Source organism: Nomascus leucogenys, chromosome 14, assembly GCF_006542625.1.
Source record: "Nomascus leucogenys isolate Asia chromosome 14, Asia_NLE_v1, whole genome shotgun sequence".
NCBI lineage: Eukaryota > Metazoa > Chordata > Mammalia > Primates > Hylobatidae > Nomascus > Nomascus leucogenys.
In genome coordinates, this window is record NC_044394.1 from 47,269,402 (window position 1) to 47,284,835 (window position 15,434).

A 15,434-nucleotide genomic window follows, 5' to 3' on the forward strand; every position below is an offset into this window, starting at 1 on the left:
TGAAGACATAAAAGGAAGAAAGAGAAATGTAACTACATAAAAATTTCAAACTTTGGCCAGGAGTCTGTAATCCCAGCACTTTGGGAGGCCGAGGCGGGTGGATCACGAGATCAGGAGTTCAAGACCAGCCTGGCCAATATGGTGAAATCCCATCTCTACTAAAAATACAAAAATTAGCTGGGCGTGGTGGCGTGCGCCTGTAGTCCCAGCTACTCGGGAGGCTGAGGCAGAAGAAGCACTTGAATCCGGGAGGCAGAGGTTGCAGTGAGCCGAGATTGCGCCACTGCACTCCAGCCTGGGTGACAAAGTGAGACCCCGTCTTGAAAAAAAAAAAAAAATTTCAAACTTTAAGCCGGGCATGGTAGCATGTGCCTGTAGTTCCAGATACTTGGGAGACTGAGGCAGGAGGAGCCCAGAAGTTCAAGCCCAGCCTGGGCAACATGTCTCTCAAAAAAAAACAAAAATCGAAAAAGTATAAACAAGGTCAAAACACAATGGGAAGATGACCGCCATTTCATTAAAATAGAAAGCAGCTTTAGAAAATTAATAAGAAAAAGATGAAATACTCAAAGGTCAAAGAACACAAAAAGGCAGGTCACAAAAGTAAAGTCAACTCTACTTCAAAATTAAACAGGCTGGACGTGGTGGCTCACGCCTGTAATCTCCGCACTTCAGGAGGCCAAGGTGGGCGGATCACAAGGTCAGGAGTTCGAGACCAGCCTGGCCAACACAGTGAAACCCTGTCTCTACTAAAAATACAAAACTTAGCTGGGTGTGGTGGCACACGCCTGTAGTCCCAGCGACTTGGGAGGCTGAGGCAGGAGAATCGTCTGAACCTGGGAGGCGGAGGCTGCAGTGAGCTGAGACAGTGCCATTGCACTCCAGCCTGGGTGACAGAGAGACTCCATCTCAAAAAAAAAAAAAAAATTAAACAAATGCAGCCAGGCAAAGTGGCTCACGCCTATAATCCCAGCACTTTGGGAGGCTGAGGCAGGAGGATAGCTTGGGCTCAGGAGTTTGAGACCAGCTTGGGCAACAAAGTGAGACCTTGTCTACTAAAAATCAAAAAATTAGCCAGGCATAGTGGCAGGTGCCCAAAATTCCAGCTATTCAGGAGGCTGAGGCTGCAGGATGGCTTGAGTCTAGGATATCAAGGCTGTAGTGAGGTATGATCATGCCACGGGGCAACAAAACAAGACCTCGTCCCAAAAAAAAAAAAAAAAGAACCAACAAATGCAAATTAATAAAGTATTATTTTTCACCTATCAAATGGGTAAAAATTAAGAATTTAATAATTCTCTGTTGTTGTGAGGGTGCAAAAGAACTCTCTCTGTATTCTGTTGATGGAAATATAAATTAGTACAACCTTTTGGAAAAGCCAATTTGGAAAAATTAATTGAAAAACCTAAGTCAGATCATGTCACTCCTTTGCTCAAAGTCCTTCAGTGGCCCCAGTTCAATCAGCTAAAAGCCAAAGTCCTTGCAATGGGCTGCATGGACTCCATGTCTTTCGGATCTTATCATCCATGACTGATCCTCACTTATTTCAGTCACACTGCCTTCCCTCACAGCACCCTCGACTCCCCTGCCCTTGCACATACAACAGGCATGCTCCTGCATCACAGACCAGGGCCCTGCCCTTCATTATGCCAACCTGAAACAATGGCTCCCTCTCTCATCTCCTTCAGGTTGTTGCTCAAATGTCACCTTCTGCTGAGGCTTGACCTATCCCTGTTTAACACTGTAACCCTCCAGTCTTACCCTGGGATTCACTAACCTGCTTTCCAGCCATATCACTACCTCATATTCTATCCATGATATTTATTTGTTTAGTTTGTTTCTCTCTGCCTGCTAGGGTATAAATGGCCAAGATGGCCAGGATTTTTGTTGGTTTTAAGTGCTATATCACCAGCACATAAAACAGAGCCTCACGCACACTAGGGAGTTAAACATCTGCTGAATAAATAAATGGATGAATTGTGTGCACACTGCATTCTAAGTTCTATAAACAGCCAGGTCCCTATCCAAACCCTCAGACTCCATACCATACTAATGCTGAGGAGCAAAGAGGAACACAGGCACATGATTTATGTCTTTCACCATACCAAGACAGTCAAACTGCAGGAATGCTGCTTGAAACAACATCAACAATCTCAATTTCTCTGGCTTCATAAGAGACCAGCATCCTGTCCATCATATCCCACCCCACAAGATACCCTAATTTCTACAGGTCATTGTTCTAGGAACACCAACAATATGGCCCAGTGAGTATACAGATGGAGGACAAATTACCCTTTGTTATTCACTTTGTACAACTATCTAAATGTCCCTGGATAGAGCAAATACCCTCTAGAAGGGAGGAAAACAATGGTCAAACTCCTTTTCCTTCTGTAAAATAAAATCTCCACCTACCACACCTCCAGTTTTACAACTTAACCACAGTTACAGGATCCAGGAGAACCCTACCTAGGGACAAGGGTTCTATCCCACCCTCTAATAAAGAGCCCTGAGTCTTCTTGTCCATAAAATAGATACAGCTAGATTACCTCTAAGTTCCTTCTAACAATAAAAAAATTCAGGTTAGCTATGATTACTGACAGCAGCAAAAGTTGAGAGCAGTCGAAATCCAAGATTAGAGAAACAAAATGGGATGACTGTCTTCTTCAGAAGTGCCCTCCATCTTCAGAAGCTTTCCTTGCTAGAACTAAATCCTCTCTTAACTGCCAAAGCCGCCCATCCTTTTGTAACCCCCTTTTGGGGGTACTAGAAGCATTCTGAGGTTTCTTGGAATTGTCCTTTTTCTTATTCTTCCCTAGTTATCTTGGCTTAATCTCTGCTACTTCATCAGGATCCAGTTTTTGTGGTTTGATATTCAGAGATTCTGGACTTAAAAGGTGAGGGGATGAAAGCTTCAACTCAATGTTGGGACTCAGGATGCCTTGGAACTGGGAAGGTTTGTTGAGACCAGAAGCTCCAGCCCCACCGGTTCATTATCTTGTTTTCTGTCACATTATTTAGATGCACAGCAGACTCACAAGAGTAGTAGCTCTCTTATGTACAGTGATTCTCAGATGGGCTTGAGAATTTGATGGTGGTAGGAGACAGAGGATGCTTACAAGTCATTTGAAAAAGCTCTCTGGAAACATGGATATATCTCCATGTTAATACACCTCTTTGTTTTTAAAGGCTAGGTAAGTTCTACCTTATTTGTGGACATTTAGGTTGTGCATTTTTTATCGCAATTTATAAGCCACTGCAGTGACCACCCCTCCCTTCCTCAAATATATACATACACATCTATCTATATTTTATTATTAATTCTTGTTGTTGGTGAGACAGAGTCTCACTCTGTCGCCCAGGCTGGAGCGCAATGGCGCGATCTCGGCTCACTGTAACCTCTGCTTCCCAGGTTCAAGTGATTCTCCTGCCTCAGCCTCCAGAGTAGCTAGGACTACAGGTGCCCGAAACCACACCCAGCTAATTTTTATATTTTTAGTAGAGGTGAGGTTTCACCATGTTGGCCAGGCTGGTCTCGAACTCCTGACCTCAAGTGATCTGCCCACCTCAGCCTCCCAAAGTGCTGGGATTACAGGTATGAAGTCACCACGCCCAGCCCTATCTATCTATATTTTATATACTCATACAAGTATCTCTGTAGGATAAATTTCTTCAAATGGAAATGACCAAAGGCTATCTGTGTTATAATCTCTGGATAAGGCTGGGCATGGTGGCTCACGCCTATAATTCCAGCACTTTGGGAGGCCGAGGAGGGCGGATCACCTGAGGTCAGAAAGGAGGTCAAGACCAGCGTGGCCAACATGGCGAAATCCCGTCTCTACTAAAAATACAAAAATTAGCTGGGCATGGTGGTACAAGCCTGTAATCCCAGCTACTCGGGAGGCTGAGACAGGAAAATCGCCTGAACCCAGGAGGCGGAGGGTGCAGTTAGCTGGATTGCCCCACTGTACTCCAGCCTGGGTGACAGAATGAGACTCTGTCTCAAAAACAAAACAAAACAAAAAAAACAAAAATCTCTGGATTTCCAGTTCCTTGAAATAGGTATAAAAGACCTGTAGCATCTTGAAAGTAGTATTATATTGCAGCCTTACCTCTAGCAATCATGCTAATTTATAATCAACCAGGTTAAGCAACGAATACAATTTTTTCATGTTCAACAATCTCTGGAGCTTTCTCAAAGCCTATTAATCACGTTGCAAACTTTAATTCCAACAACAGAGAATGAAGTATAATTTATTTATGAAACATCAACAGCATTTCCAAAACTATCCTGTTTTTATTATATAATGATGTTTTCCCTATTTGTTTTTCTTACTCTGTATTAATTCTGCAATCCAAAATTATGGGAGTAAGGAAAATGATGTGAATGCAAGGTGCGGAGGGTTAGAAAGCTATTTAGAAATTATTACCATACACCAATGACAGCTGAAATTAAATTTTAAAACCACAATGTTGAGAGTCCAAAATCCCAGAAAAAGTTCTTAGGATTGCTGCTGGATATATAACAAAGTGACTCCAAGAACTGAAACATGATCTCTATATTCTGTCAGCTTCGTGGGAGGCTGGAAAATTAAGTGAGCAGAAAAAAATGATCTAAGCCAAGATTAAGATAAAGAGCATGCAAGAGATATAATTAGCGAAAATTTTAAAAACAGGAGACAGAATTTTAAATACAAGCCTAAACAGTCAAATAGCTGATGGGAACTGTGGTGAGTCAACTGGCACTCCCCATCCCGCGCCCCACCCGCCTATTCAATTTTCATGAGGGCAAAAATGCCTTTTCTTCCTTTCTTAGATGAGATCAGAGAATTTTTTGTTCTCCCTGCTCTGACTGAACCTGAATGATATGCTGACCTCTGGCTCATTCTATTCAAAGCAGCCAAAATATAACATTGGTCCTGAAAATATCTGATATTTTCAAAGGTATTCATTATTTTGGATACTGTTTCAAAGAAGACTAATTAATTCAACATTAAAATATCTAAAGGATTTTTTTTTAACCAGAAGTCAAACAAGGAGACACAAAGAACATCAGATAAACTCAATAGTCATACTTTCCTTTTTCAGATTATAAAATTCTTTGTCTAAACACTAGAAGAAGGGAAGGAATGAAGGAAGGGGAAATAAAGAGGGTGGGGGAGGGGAAGGAGGGAAGATAACTCAGACCTTGGACTTAAAATTTCAAACATCCAACCTAAGATTTATACAGATACATACAATATTGAATATATAATTAAAGAAGGTTCAGAAAAGGAAAATGGGGTGTTTTTGGCTGGAATTCAAAAGTTCTGATTTCTAAGATAAGAAAGCCTGCTTTTGGATACTACATTCTTTCGCTGAAATGTTGGAAATGTCCTAAAATCCATTTGAGCAATGCTGAGAAGTATCATGTGTCAGGAAAATTTTATTAAATGTCTTTCAAAAGCTATGCAACTAATGAAACTTGGCATTTGACAAACATCTGGAGGGAAAAAAAAGCTGGCCCAACATCTTCAGGACTACATCACTATGCCAGCAAATAGAAATCATTTTCAAAGGTCCTCTAAGTCACATGCCATGGCATGCAGACACAAGAACATGACCCAGGCAGCTCACGACAGAAAATGTTTTAGGGTTTGCAGGCCATATGGTTTCTGCCACTATTCAATTTTGTGGCTTTACTGCAAAAGCGGCCATGGATAATACCTAATGAATTTGATTGTGTCTCAATAAAAGCTTATGCACACTGAAATTTTAATTTCATGTGTCATGAAACAGTATTAATTTTTTTTGCAACTATTTAAAAATGTAAAAACCATTCCACACAAAAACAAGCAATGGGCCAAATTTAAATCAGCCCACTGTCATAGTTAGACAACCACTAATACAGACAATTAAATAAGGTAGCAATATTTAAACCATTTCACAAAATATCAGCCATTAATAAAGAAAGCCAGAGTCGGGGGCAGGGAAGGGAGGAACATGCTTCTTTTTTTTTTTTTGAGACGGAGTCTTGCTCTGTCGCCCAGGCTGGAGTGCAGTGGCACGATCTTGGCTCACTGCAACCTCTGCCTTCCAGGTTCAAGAGATTCTCCTGCCTCAGCCTCCCGAGTAGCTGAGATTACAGGCGTTCGCCACCACACCCAGCTAATTTTTACTATTTTTAGTAGAGATGGGGTTTCACTATGTTGGTCAGGCTGGTCTCAAACTCCTCACCTCAAACGATCTTCCCGCCTCCCTCCCAAAGTGCTGGGATTACAGGTGAGAGCTACTGCACCTGGCCTATACACACACAGTTATCTGAAGACAGTTTCTACTGAAATCATTCAAGAGGGAGGAAAAAAGCTCTTAACTTAAGTTTCTGTCTCCACAGATAAAGAGCAATTAGTAAACTCTCCGGGAAAGAACTCCAGAATTCTAGGGAGCCGACCTATACCGTTCATGAAGCTCTTGATGTGGGAAACTAATTTTACATGACTTTATACAAGAAGAAAGGAAGCAGCAATTTAACAATCAAGTCAGGGAAAGAATGGCAACACGATGATTATAATCAGAGCAGAAGGAACTGCAAGCTCCAAACAGGCTACAGATTCAGGGACAGATATAACCACAAAATGGTTATATCTGAAACTGAAGCTAATAAGTTATCATTAAATAATAAAATCGGCTATGTACAAAAGTTACCTACCAAAAGAGATGATTTGTAAGCCTGCTGCCAATGAGAGAAGGCCTTCAAAATCTCATCAGACACTAAGAAAACAAATAATCTGATAAACTGAGCTTTAATGGATTACATCAATCTGTGGCAATGTCATAACAGAAGGATGGTGGTCCACAAGGAGACTGGAGAAAGATAAGCCAAAGATAAGAATCTGTCAGTGTTTCTCTAAAGGATGGGCAGGAGAAGGTGCACACTTGCCTATTCTGTGGACCCATCTTGCCTACAGGAAAGATGTATACATCCAGCTATTCTGCTGTGCCTCCTGTGTAGACTCTCCACTCATCTATTCACTTCTGAAATAAAATGGTTTTCCAGACTTTCCTGCTGAGAACAGACACTCTGGCCAGGCCACCCCAGTGTCTCTTATGCTTTGCAGTTATATCTCTCCTTATAAATTAAGAAACTCAGCCAAGTGCAGTGGCTCACACCTATAATCCCAGCACTTTGGGAGGCCAAGGTGGGCAGACCACTTGAGCCAGGAGTTTGAGACCAGCCTAGGCAACATGGCGAAACCCAATCTCTACAAAAACTACAAAAATTTGCCAGAAATGGTGACGTACTCCTGTAGTCCCAGCTACTTGGGAGGTTAAGGTTCCCACCCAGGAGAATCACCTGAGTCCTGGAGGTCGAGGCTTGCAGTGAGCTGAGATCGTGCCACTGCACTGCAGTCTGGGTGACAGAGTGAGACCCTGTCTCAAAAAAAAAAAGAAACAAAGAAACTGGTATTTATAGTGTTATTAAGTCTCTAATGACTTTGGTCAGTATGAATAGTCCACAAAAACCTCTTAATCATAACCATGGATGAACTGACAAAAAAAAAAAAATCACACAGTTCTCCTATGCACTTTCTGAAATTGCAAAGGACAAGGTAGTAGAAAATACCACAAAGGGGTACATAACCATACGAGGCCACCTTGTTCAGCCACCACTAACTGGTCTTAATCTCTTCTTACTGCCCTTAATTAAGGCAGAGGGTATGGTAGTTGAGAACACTGGGTTCTGGAGTCAGACTGCTTGGTTTGAACAAACTCCATCACTTCCTAATTAAGGTTTCTTAAACACTCTGAGCTCAGTTTCTTCATCCTGTTAAGCAGAGATGAAGGGGGGATATACCTCCAAGAGTCATTGGGAGGATTAAGAGACAATGCATTTGAAGAGCTTGATACAATGTCTGGCATCTAGAAAGCACTCAACAAATGGTAGCTCCTTTCTGTTATTACTATTGTTATTTTTTATTATTAACTGTAAAAATAGTGATAAATCCTTTTGCTGAATATACTGACTCTAGCAATATTCCAGTAGTTGATCTTCATTCGTAGCAGTTTTCTTCTTTATCTGAAGCTCAAAAGAGTTTTTTTTTTTTTTTGAGACAGTGTTTCGCTGTTGTTGCCCAGGCTGGAGTGCAATGGCACGATCTTGGCTCACCACAGCCTCCGCCTCCCAGGTTCAAGCGATTCTCCTGCCTCAGCCTCCCGAGTAGCTGAGATTACAGGCATGTGCCACCACACGCAGCTAATTTTGTATTTTTAGCAGAGACAGAGTTTCTCCATGTTGGTCAGGCTGGTCTTGAACTCCCGACCTCAGGTGATCCACCCACCTCAACCTCCCAAAGTACTGGGATTACAGGCATGAGAAAAGAGCTTCTTAAGGCACTAAATTAATTCCAATGCAAGACCCCAACCAACTTCTTCACAAGCTTTTTTCAACCAAGGTGCAGAACTGCTCCTCCCTCAACAGCTGCTGTTTTGATCACACAAGCACACCTGTTCAATCTCATTCCCAACTTCCAACCAGCTTCAGAAATCATGTCAATCACCTCAAACTTTCTACCCCTCTTTCTCTCTATTATAAAATAAGGGTTCTCCAAAATTATGGAAAGTTACCACCTACCAACTCCTGATATAAGAAGTAACATTTCCTTATATATAGTAGATATATGGATACACAGACAAAAAGCCATCAACAAAATATAAGTTGAAACCACAATGAGATGCCACTTTACACCCAGTAGAATGGTTATAATTTTTTTAAAAAAGAAGAAAATCAGTAAGTGTTGGCAAGGATGTGGAGAAACTAGAACTCTCGTACACTGCTGGTAGGAATGTAAAACGGTAGAGCGACTTTGGAGAACAGTCTGGCAATTCCTCAAAGGTTAAATACAGAGTTATCATATGACCCAACAAGTCCACTCCCAGGTATATAACTAAGAGAATTAAAAACTTAGATCCACACAAAAACTTGTATGCAAATGTTCGTAACAGCGTTATTCACAATTGCCAAAAAATGAAAACAACCTAAATATCCATCAACTAATGAATAAATAAAATGTGGGCTATCCATACAATGTAAATGAAGTGTTGATACACGCAACCACATGGATAAACCCTGAAAACATCATGCTGGGTGAAAGAAGCCACTAGGAAAAGACCACATATTGCATGATTCCGTTTACATGAAATGTCCAGAATAGGCAAATCGATAGAGACAAAGGTCAATTAGTGCTTCCTAGGGACCAGAGAAGCTGGGAGGAAATGGGGAGTAACTGTTTATGGGTATGAGGTTTCTTTTTCGGATGATGAAAATGTTTATCAAATTGACAGTGGTGATGAATATACAACTCTGACTATACTAAAAACCAATGACTGTACACATTAAATAGCTGAATTGTATGGTATGTAAATAATAACCCCAAAAAGATGTTATGTGATTAGGTAAATGTTTACCAAATGAACAGGAACAAATAACCAGGAGAGGAGTGCTGAGTCCCCTGGGGGCGGTAGAAAGCTTGGGAACAAAACTAGCCAGTATACTCACGAAAACAGGCATCGGTGTGCCCTCCATAGCCTGCAAATCTATTTTTAAAAGGCACTCAAACATCTTTTAGCTTTTCATGTGACTTCACAACTTTCATCATCCTAGCTATAAACCATTTAAACACATTATCTTACAAATGTACATTTCATTTTTTTGTAGTTTGGGTAACCCCTATATCATAACTTATACAACAGAAGCTACTACAGAGCTAGTCATATCTATCAAATTTAATTCACTTATTTATTCAACAAACATTATATGCCTACTGTGTGCCTGACAACGTCCTAGTGTGAAGTATGCAAAGATGGTTGAGATGTAAGCCCGGCTCTCAAGGAGCTCACACACAGCATGGTGAACTGAGAGTTATAATGCGAGACTTTGGAGAACACTCTGACTTGTGTTGTTGCAAATGAAGTAAGGTCCTAATAAGTGTTACTTCAATGAAGATGATACGAAATAATTACAGGGCAGTGACCATCCTCCTGATCAGCAGCCTACCTGTTAACATGCTCCTCCCAGTCCTCTGGTGGAGGAGGGGCATCTGCATCAGTCCTGGCAAAGATGACATGCCGTTCACACTCATTCATGACGCTGCGTGCCTTCTGATTGTCATAGAGTGGCATAGGCGTTGATGTGACCGTCTCCACATCTATTGGGACGTCTGATTCACTGTAAACAGGTGAGGAAATAGGACCGGGCCACACATACTTCACAGGTATTTAACAATCATCTGGTTGACAAAAAATGTATCTTTAATACAGTCAGCTTTAAATCACGCATAAGCACATTATATTCACAGGAAAATTTTGATCCAAAGTCATCTTTCCCACACTTGTCTAGATCTCTGCCCTCTCAGACATGATGGTATGTACTGGAAGAACACAAAGTCGTTTTTTCAATGAGTCTATATAAAAAATGATAAATATCTATTTTTATTTTTTAAGATAAATATGGGCCAGGTGCAGTGGCTCACGCCTGTAATACCACCACTTTGGAAAGCCGAGGCAGGTGGATTGCTTGAACTCAGGAGTTCAAGACCAGCCTGGGCAACATGAGGAAACCGTCTCTACCAAAAATACAAAAATTAGCTGGGCACGTGGTACATGCCTGTGATCCCAGCTACTAAGGAGGCAAAGGTGGGAGGACTGCTGGAAGCTGGGAAGTCAAGGCTGCAGTGAGCCATGATTGCATCACTGCACTCCAGCCTGGGTGACAGAGCAAGACCTGGTCTCAAAAATAAATAAATAAATGACAAATACGGCCAGGCACAGTGACTCACACCTGTAATCCCAGCACTTGGGAGGCTGAAGCAGGAGGATCACTTAAGCCCAGGAGTGAGCTGGTCTCAAAAAATAAATAAATAAATGACAAATATAGCCAGGCACAGTGATTCACACTTGTAATCCCAGCACTTTGGGAGGCTGAAGGAGGATTGTTTAAGCCCAGGAGTTCAAGACCAGTTTGGCAACATGGCAAAACCCCATCTCTGCAACAAACACAAAAATTAGCCAGGCATGGTGGTGTCTGCCTGCAGTTCCAGCTACTCAGGAAACTGAAGTGGGAGGATGGCTTGCTTGAGCCCAGGAGGTTGAGGCTACAGTCAGCTCTGATCATGCCACTGCACTCCAGTCTGGGTGACACAGCAAGACCCAGTCTCAGGAAAAAGGACAATATATTCCATAAGCAAGTTGATTTGACTCAAGCTAATATTTTTAAAAGATCACTTTCAATTTTTGTTTAGTAGGCTATAGCTCAGGAGTGGAATTTAGAAGACCAGCTAGGCAGCCACTGCAGTTGACTGAGATGGGCCAGAAATCATGATACCTTGTTTAAGGACAAGAACAGTACAAATGGAGAAAAGTGGCTAACGAGTTGATTGCCTAGATACTGTCCAATACAGTAGTTATAAGCCACACAGGACTACTTAAATTGAGGCAGGTGGATCACGAGGTCAGATCGAGACCATCCTGGCTAACACGGTGAAACCCCATCTCTACTAAAAATACAAAAAATTAGCCAGGCATGGTGGCAGGTGCCTGTAGTCCCAGCTACTCGGGACACTAGGCAGGAGAACCGTGTGAACCCAGGAGGTGGAGCTTGCAGTGAGCCGAGATTGTGCCACTGCACTCCAGACTGGGTGACAGAGCAAGACTCCGTCTCAAAAAAAAAATTACTGGGCACAAGGGCTCAGGCTTGTAATCCCAGCACTTTGGGAGGCCAAGATGGGCAGAACGCTTGAGCCCACAAGTTCAACAGTGTGGGCAACATGGTGAGACCCCATCTCTACTGAAAATACAGAAATTAGCTTGTGGTCCCAGCTACATGGGAGGCTGAGGTGGAAGATCAACTGAACCTGGGAGGCGGAGGTTGCAGTGAGCCAAGATCACACCACTGCATTCCAGTCTGAGTGACAGAGACCTCGGGCCAAAAAAAAAAAAAAAAAAAAATTTAAATAGAATTAAATATTCAGGCTGAGCATAGTGGCCCGTGCCTGTAATCCCAACATTTTGGGAGACCAAGGCGGGTGGATCACCTGAGGTCAGGAGTTCGAGACCAGCTTGGCCAACATGGTAAAATCCCATCTCTACTAAAAAAAACAAAAATTAGGGTGTAGTGGCACGTGCTTGTAGTCCAAGCTACTTGGGAGGCTGAGGCAGGAGAATGGCGTGAACCCGGGAGGAGGAGGTCGCAGTGAGCAGAGATCGCACCACTGCACTCCAGCCTGGGGGACAGAGCGAGACTCCATCTCAAAAAATTAAAAAAAAAAAAAAAAGGCTGGACATGGTGGCTCATGCCTGTAATCCCAGCACTCTGGGAGGCAGAGGGCAGAGGTGTGCGGACTGCCTGAGCTCAGGAGTTTGCGACCAGCCTGGGCAACATGGTGAAACCCCATCTCTACTAAACACAAAAATTTAGCTGGGTGTGGCGGTGTGCACCTATAGTCCCAGCTACTTGGGAGACTGCGGCAGGAGAACTGCTTGAATCCAGGAGGCAGAGGTTACAGTGAGCCAAGATCGCACCACTGCACTCCAGCCTGGGTGACAGAGCAAGACTCCGTCTCAAAAAATTAAAAAAATAAAAAATTCAGTTCCGCAGTGACGTTAGCCACATTTCAAGTGTTCAACAGATACACGTGGTGGCAGTTACCATACTGGACATCCCAGGTATAGAACATTCCAATTATTACAGAGAGTTCTGTTAAACAGTGCTGGTCTAAAGTTTTAAATTCATACAAACTTTCCCTTTCATTAGCAAGTCAACTGGTAGTTATTTAATATATAGTGTAAAGTCTATGATTTCCTTTCTGTATGATCATCTAAGACAGATGACCTGGAATGCACATACCTTAGCTATTTAGCTCATTTTGTACAGAGCCTAGAACAGAAACAAATATAAATGAACATCTAAAGGTCTTTCATATTTTAAAATGAAATCCAGCCGGGCATAGTGGCTCACACCTGTAATCCCAACACTTTGGGAGGCCGAGGCAGGTGGATTGCTTAAAGTCAGGAGTTCAAGACGAGCCTGACCAACATGCTGAAACTCCGTCTCTACTAAAAATACAAAAATTAGCCAGGCATGGTGGCGGGTGCCTATAATCCCAGCTACTTGGGAGGCTGAGGCAGGAGAACTGCTTGAACCCAGGAGGCGGAGGCTGCAGTGAGCCAAGATTGCGCCATTGCGCTCCAGCCTGGGCAACAGAGTGAGACTCCGTCTCAAAAAAAAAAAAAAGAAAGATAAAAAGAAATCCTAGTCCCCAAGGGTCCTTCCCCACTTTATGATACATTGCACCAACTCTGTCACCCCAAATACTATGCCAAACAAACTCGTCTAGTGGCTATCTGCCAAACTTTATGTTAACTTTTTGACCTCAGTGACCTTACTGCATCCATTTCCAATGACTGAAATAATTACATCATTATGAAATGAAATGAAATCATGTGCAGCTAGATTGGGTGGTGGGCAAAAGAGCTGATAATCTTCTCTAGGCCAGACACTGAGCTAGGTACTTGGATACGTGTACCTAAAAGAGAACTCTTGATTTTACCATCACAAACCTATCCTCCTCCAGTTTTCCCTAACTCATGGCACCACCCAACTGCTCAAGCCAGAAATCTGTCATCCTAATTTTACCTTTCCCTTTAACCCTGGTTCTTGCTCTTCTTTCCAATTCACCATAGCAGATCCTATTAACCTATTCACTCTACCTATGAGATACATCTGAAAGCCATCTATATTTCTCCATTTGTACTGTTCCTGCCCTATACAAGATATCACGATTTCTGGCCCATCTCAGTCCATTGCAATGGCAGCCTGCAGCTGGTCTTGTAAGTTCTACTCCTGCACTATGATATACTCAACAAAAAATCCAAAATGATCTTTTTAAAGTATAAATTGAATCTGTAGTTTAAGATCCTTCAATGACTTCTTACCACTCTTAGAATCAAATTCCTTCATGAGGTAACCTCTGCCAACTTCTCCCTACCTCCCACTTATACCCCTACTGCTATTATATTCTGGCCACACTGGCCTAAAAGAGTTCTTAGAGCATGCCAAATTCTCACTTTCAGGGTCTGTATTTGGAGACAGAGATTATAAAAGGAAACAATTTTCTCAGTACCAAAAGAACCAAGTCCACAGAATCTCACTTTAAGAAAATGTCATGAGATGTGGACACAGGAGTTTTAATGTCAGCAAGAAGCTAATACGCAGCAAAAAAGGAAAAGACTTCAACTACTATTTAAAGGAGCTTTTCAGATATGCCCTAGGCCAGAGGCATCAAGATTATGCTAAATTTTGCCTAAAGTTACAGATTTTATCTCCTGTACAACCAAAAAAGCCAAGAAAATTATAAAGTCATTAGGAAATGAAATAAAAAACACTATTCTGCACATGTTTAAAACACACAGTGGGTCAGGCGCGGTGGCTCATGCCTGTAATCCCAGCATTTTGGGAGGCCGAGGCAGGTGGATTGCCTGAGGTCAGGAGTTCAAGACCAGCCTGGCTAACATGGTGGGTGAAACTCTGTCTCTACTAAAAATACAAAAATTAGCCGGGCACGGTGACACACACCTGTAGTCCCAGCTACTCAGGAGGCTGAGGCAGGAGAATCACTTGAACCCAGGAGGTGGAGGTTGCAGTGAGCCAAGATCACACCACTGCACTCCAGCCTGGGCGACAGAGCAAGACTCCATCTCAAAACAAAACAAAACAAACACACACACACACACATTGTGGTATCTCTAACTCATTAGGTCATTAAGGCTCAATTCCAGGAGGGGGTGACTCTAAAGAAGCTTCTACAAGGGCTCTAAGCCCCAACAAAATTAAAACCAGTGCTTAAGGAAAGATTAAACATTAGGTCAGATTAAAAACAGACAAAATTCTTCTCCAAAAGTTTACAAAATTATTAAGGACATGATTTGATCACCATAACGGAATATATCAACACATCTTGAAACATAATTAGAATGCCTTAAAGTGCAAAAGAATTGGCAAACAGGTTTATTTAGACCAAATGTAACTGTATCACACATCAGGTAGTCAATTTATGAAACTTCCTTACCCTATAACATAGGCTGGGTGAAAATATCATTAGACATAAGAAGGGTTTAGATTAACCCATGGGTAGCAGCTCTGTAACAAGGGAAGAGAAAAAGCAACGTCTTGGGAATTGGCTCCTAACCTTCGTGTGTGAAGCCAAGAAAAGCAAAATGCATTACTATAAAAAGGCTATTGTTGCCACTGTCAAGCAACCCAGAGCACTGGACTAATGTGATAAAGAGTCGTATCCTGTGTGGTAATCTTTTAAAATCAACTTTTCGTCTTTTTCTTCACCAGTTAAATTACCCTCTACGATTTTCCCCTTTCCACACGTCCTACTATCTAAGTGGAATATATT

At 42.1% G+C, this 15,434-nt stretch overlaps 1 protein-coding gene across 14 annotated transcripts in view; it reads right to left on the bottom strand.

Moving 5' to 3' along the window:
• Positions 1 to 15,434, bottom strand: part of KANSL3 (KAT8 regulatory NSL complex subunit 3) — a 45,219-nt gene that overhangs the window by 28,111 nt on the left and 1,674 nt on the right. For 12 of the 14 annotated variants that reach the window (XR_004033432.1, XR_004033430.1, XR_004033431.1 and 9 more), the window contains one exon: positions 10,031 to 10,201. Coding sequence is in view for 8 of the 14 variants with exons in the window: in XM_030828427.1 (XP_030684287.1) it covers positions 10,031 to 10,201 (171 nt within the window). In the remaining 6 variants the exon portion in view is untranslated. Of the gene's footprint in view, positions 1 to 10,030; positions 10,263 to 15,434 lie in introns of all 14 variants that reach the window. The other 2 variants (XM_030828430.1, XM_030828428.1) reach the window with 1 other exon arrangement.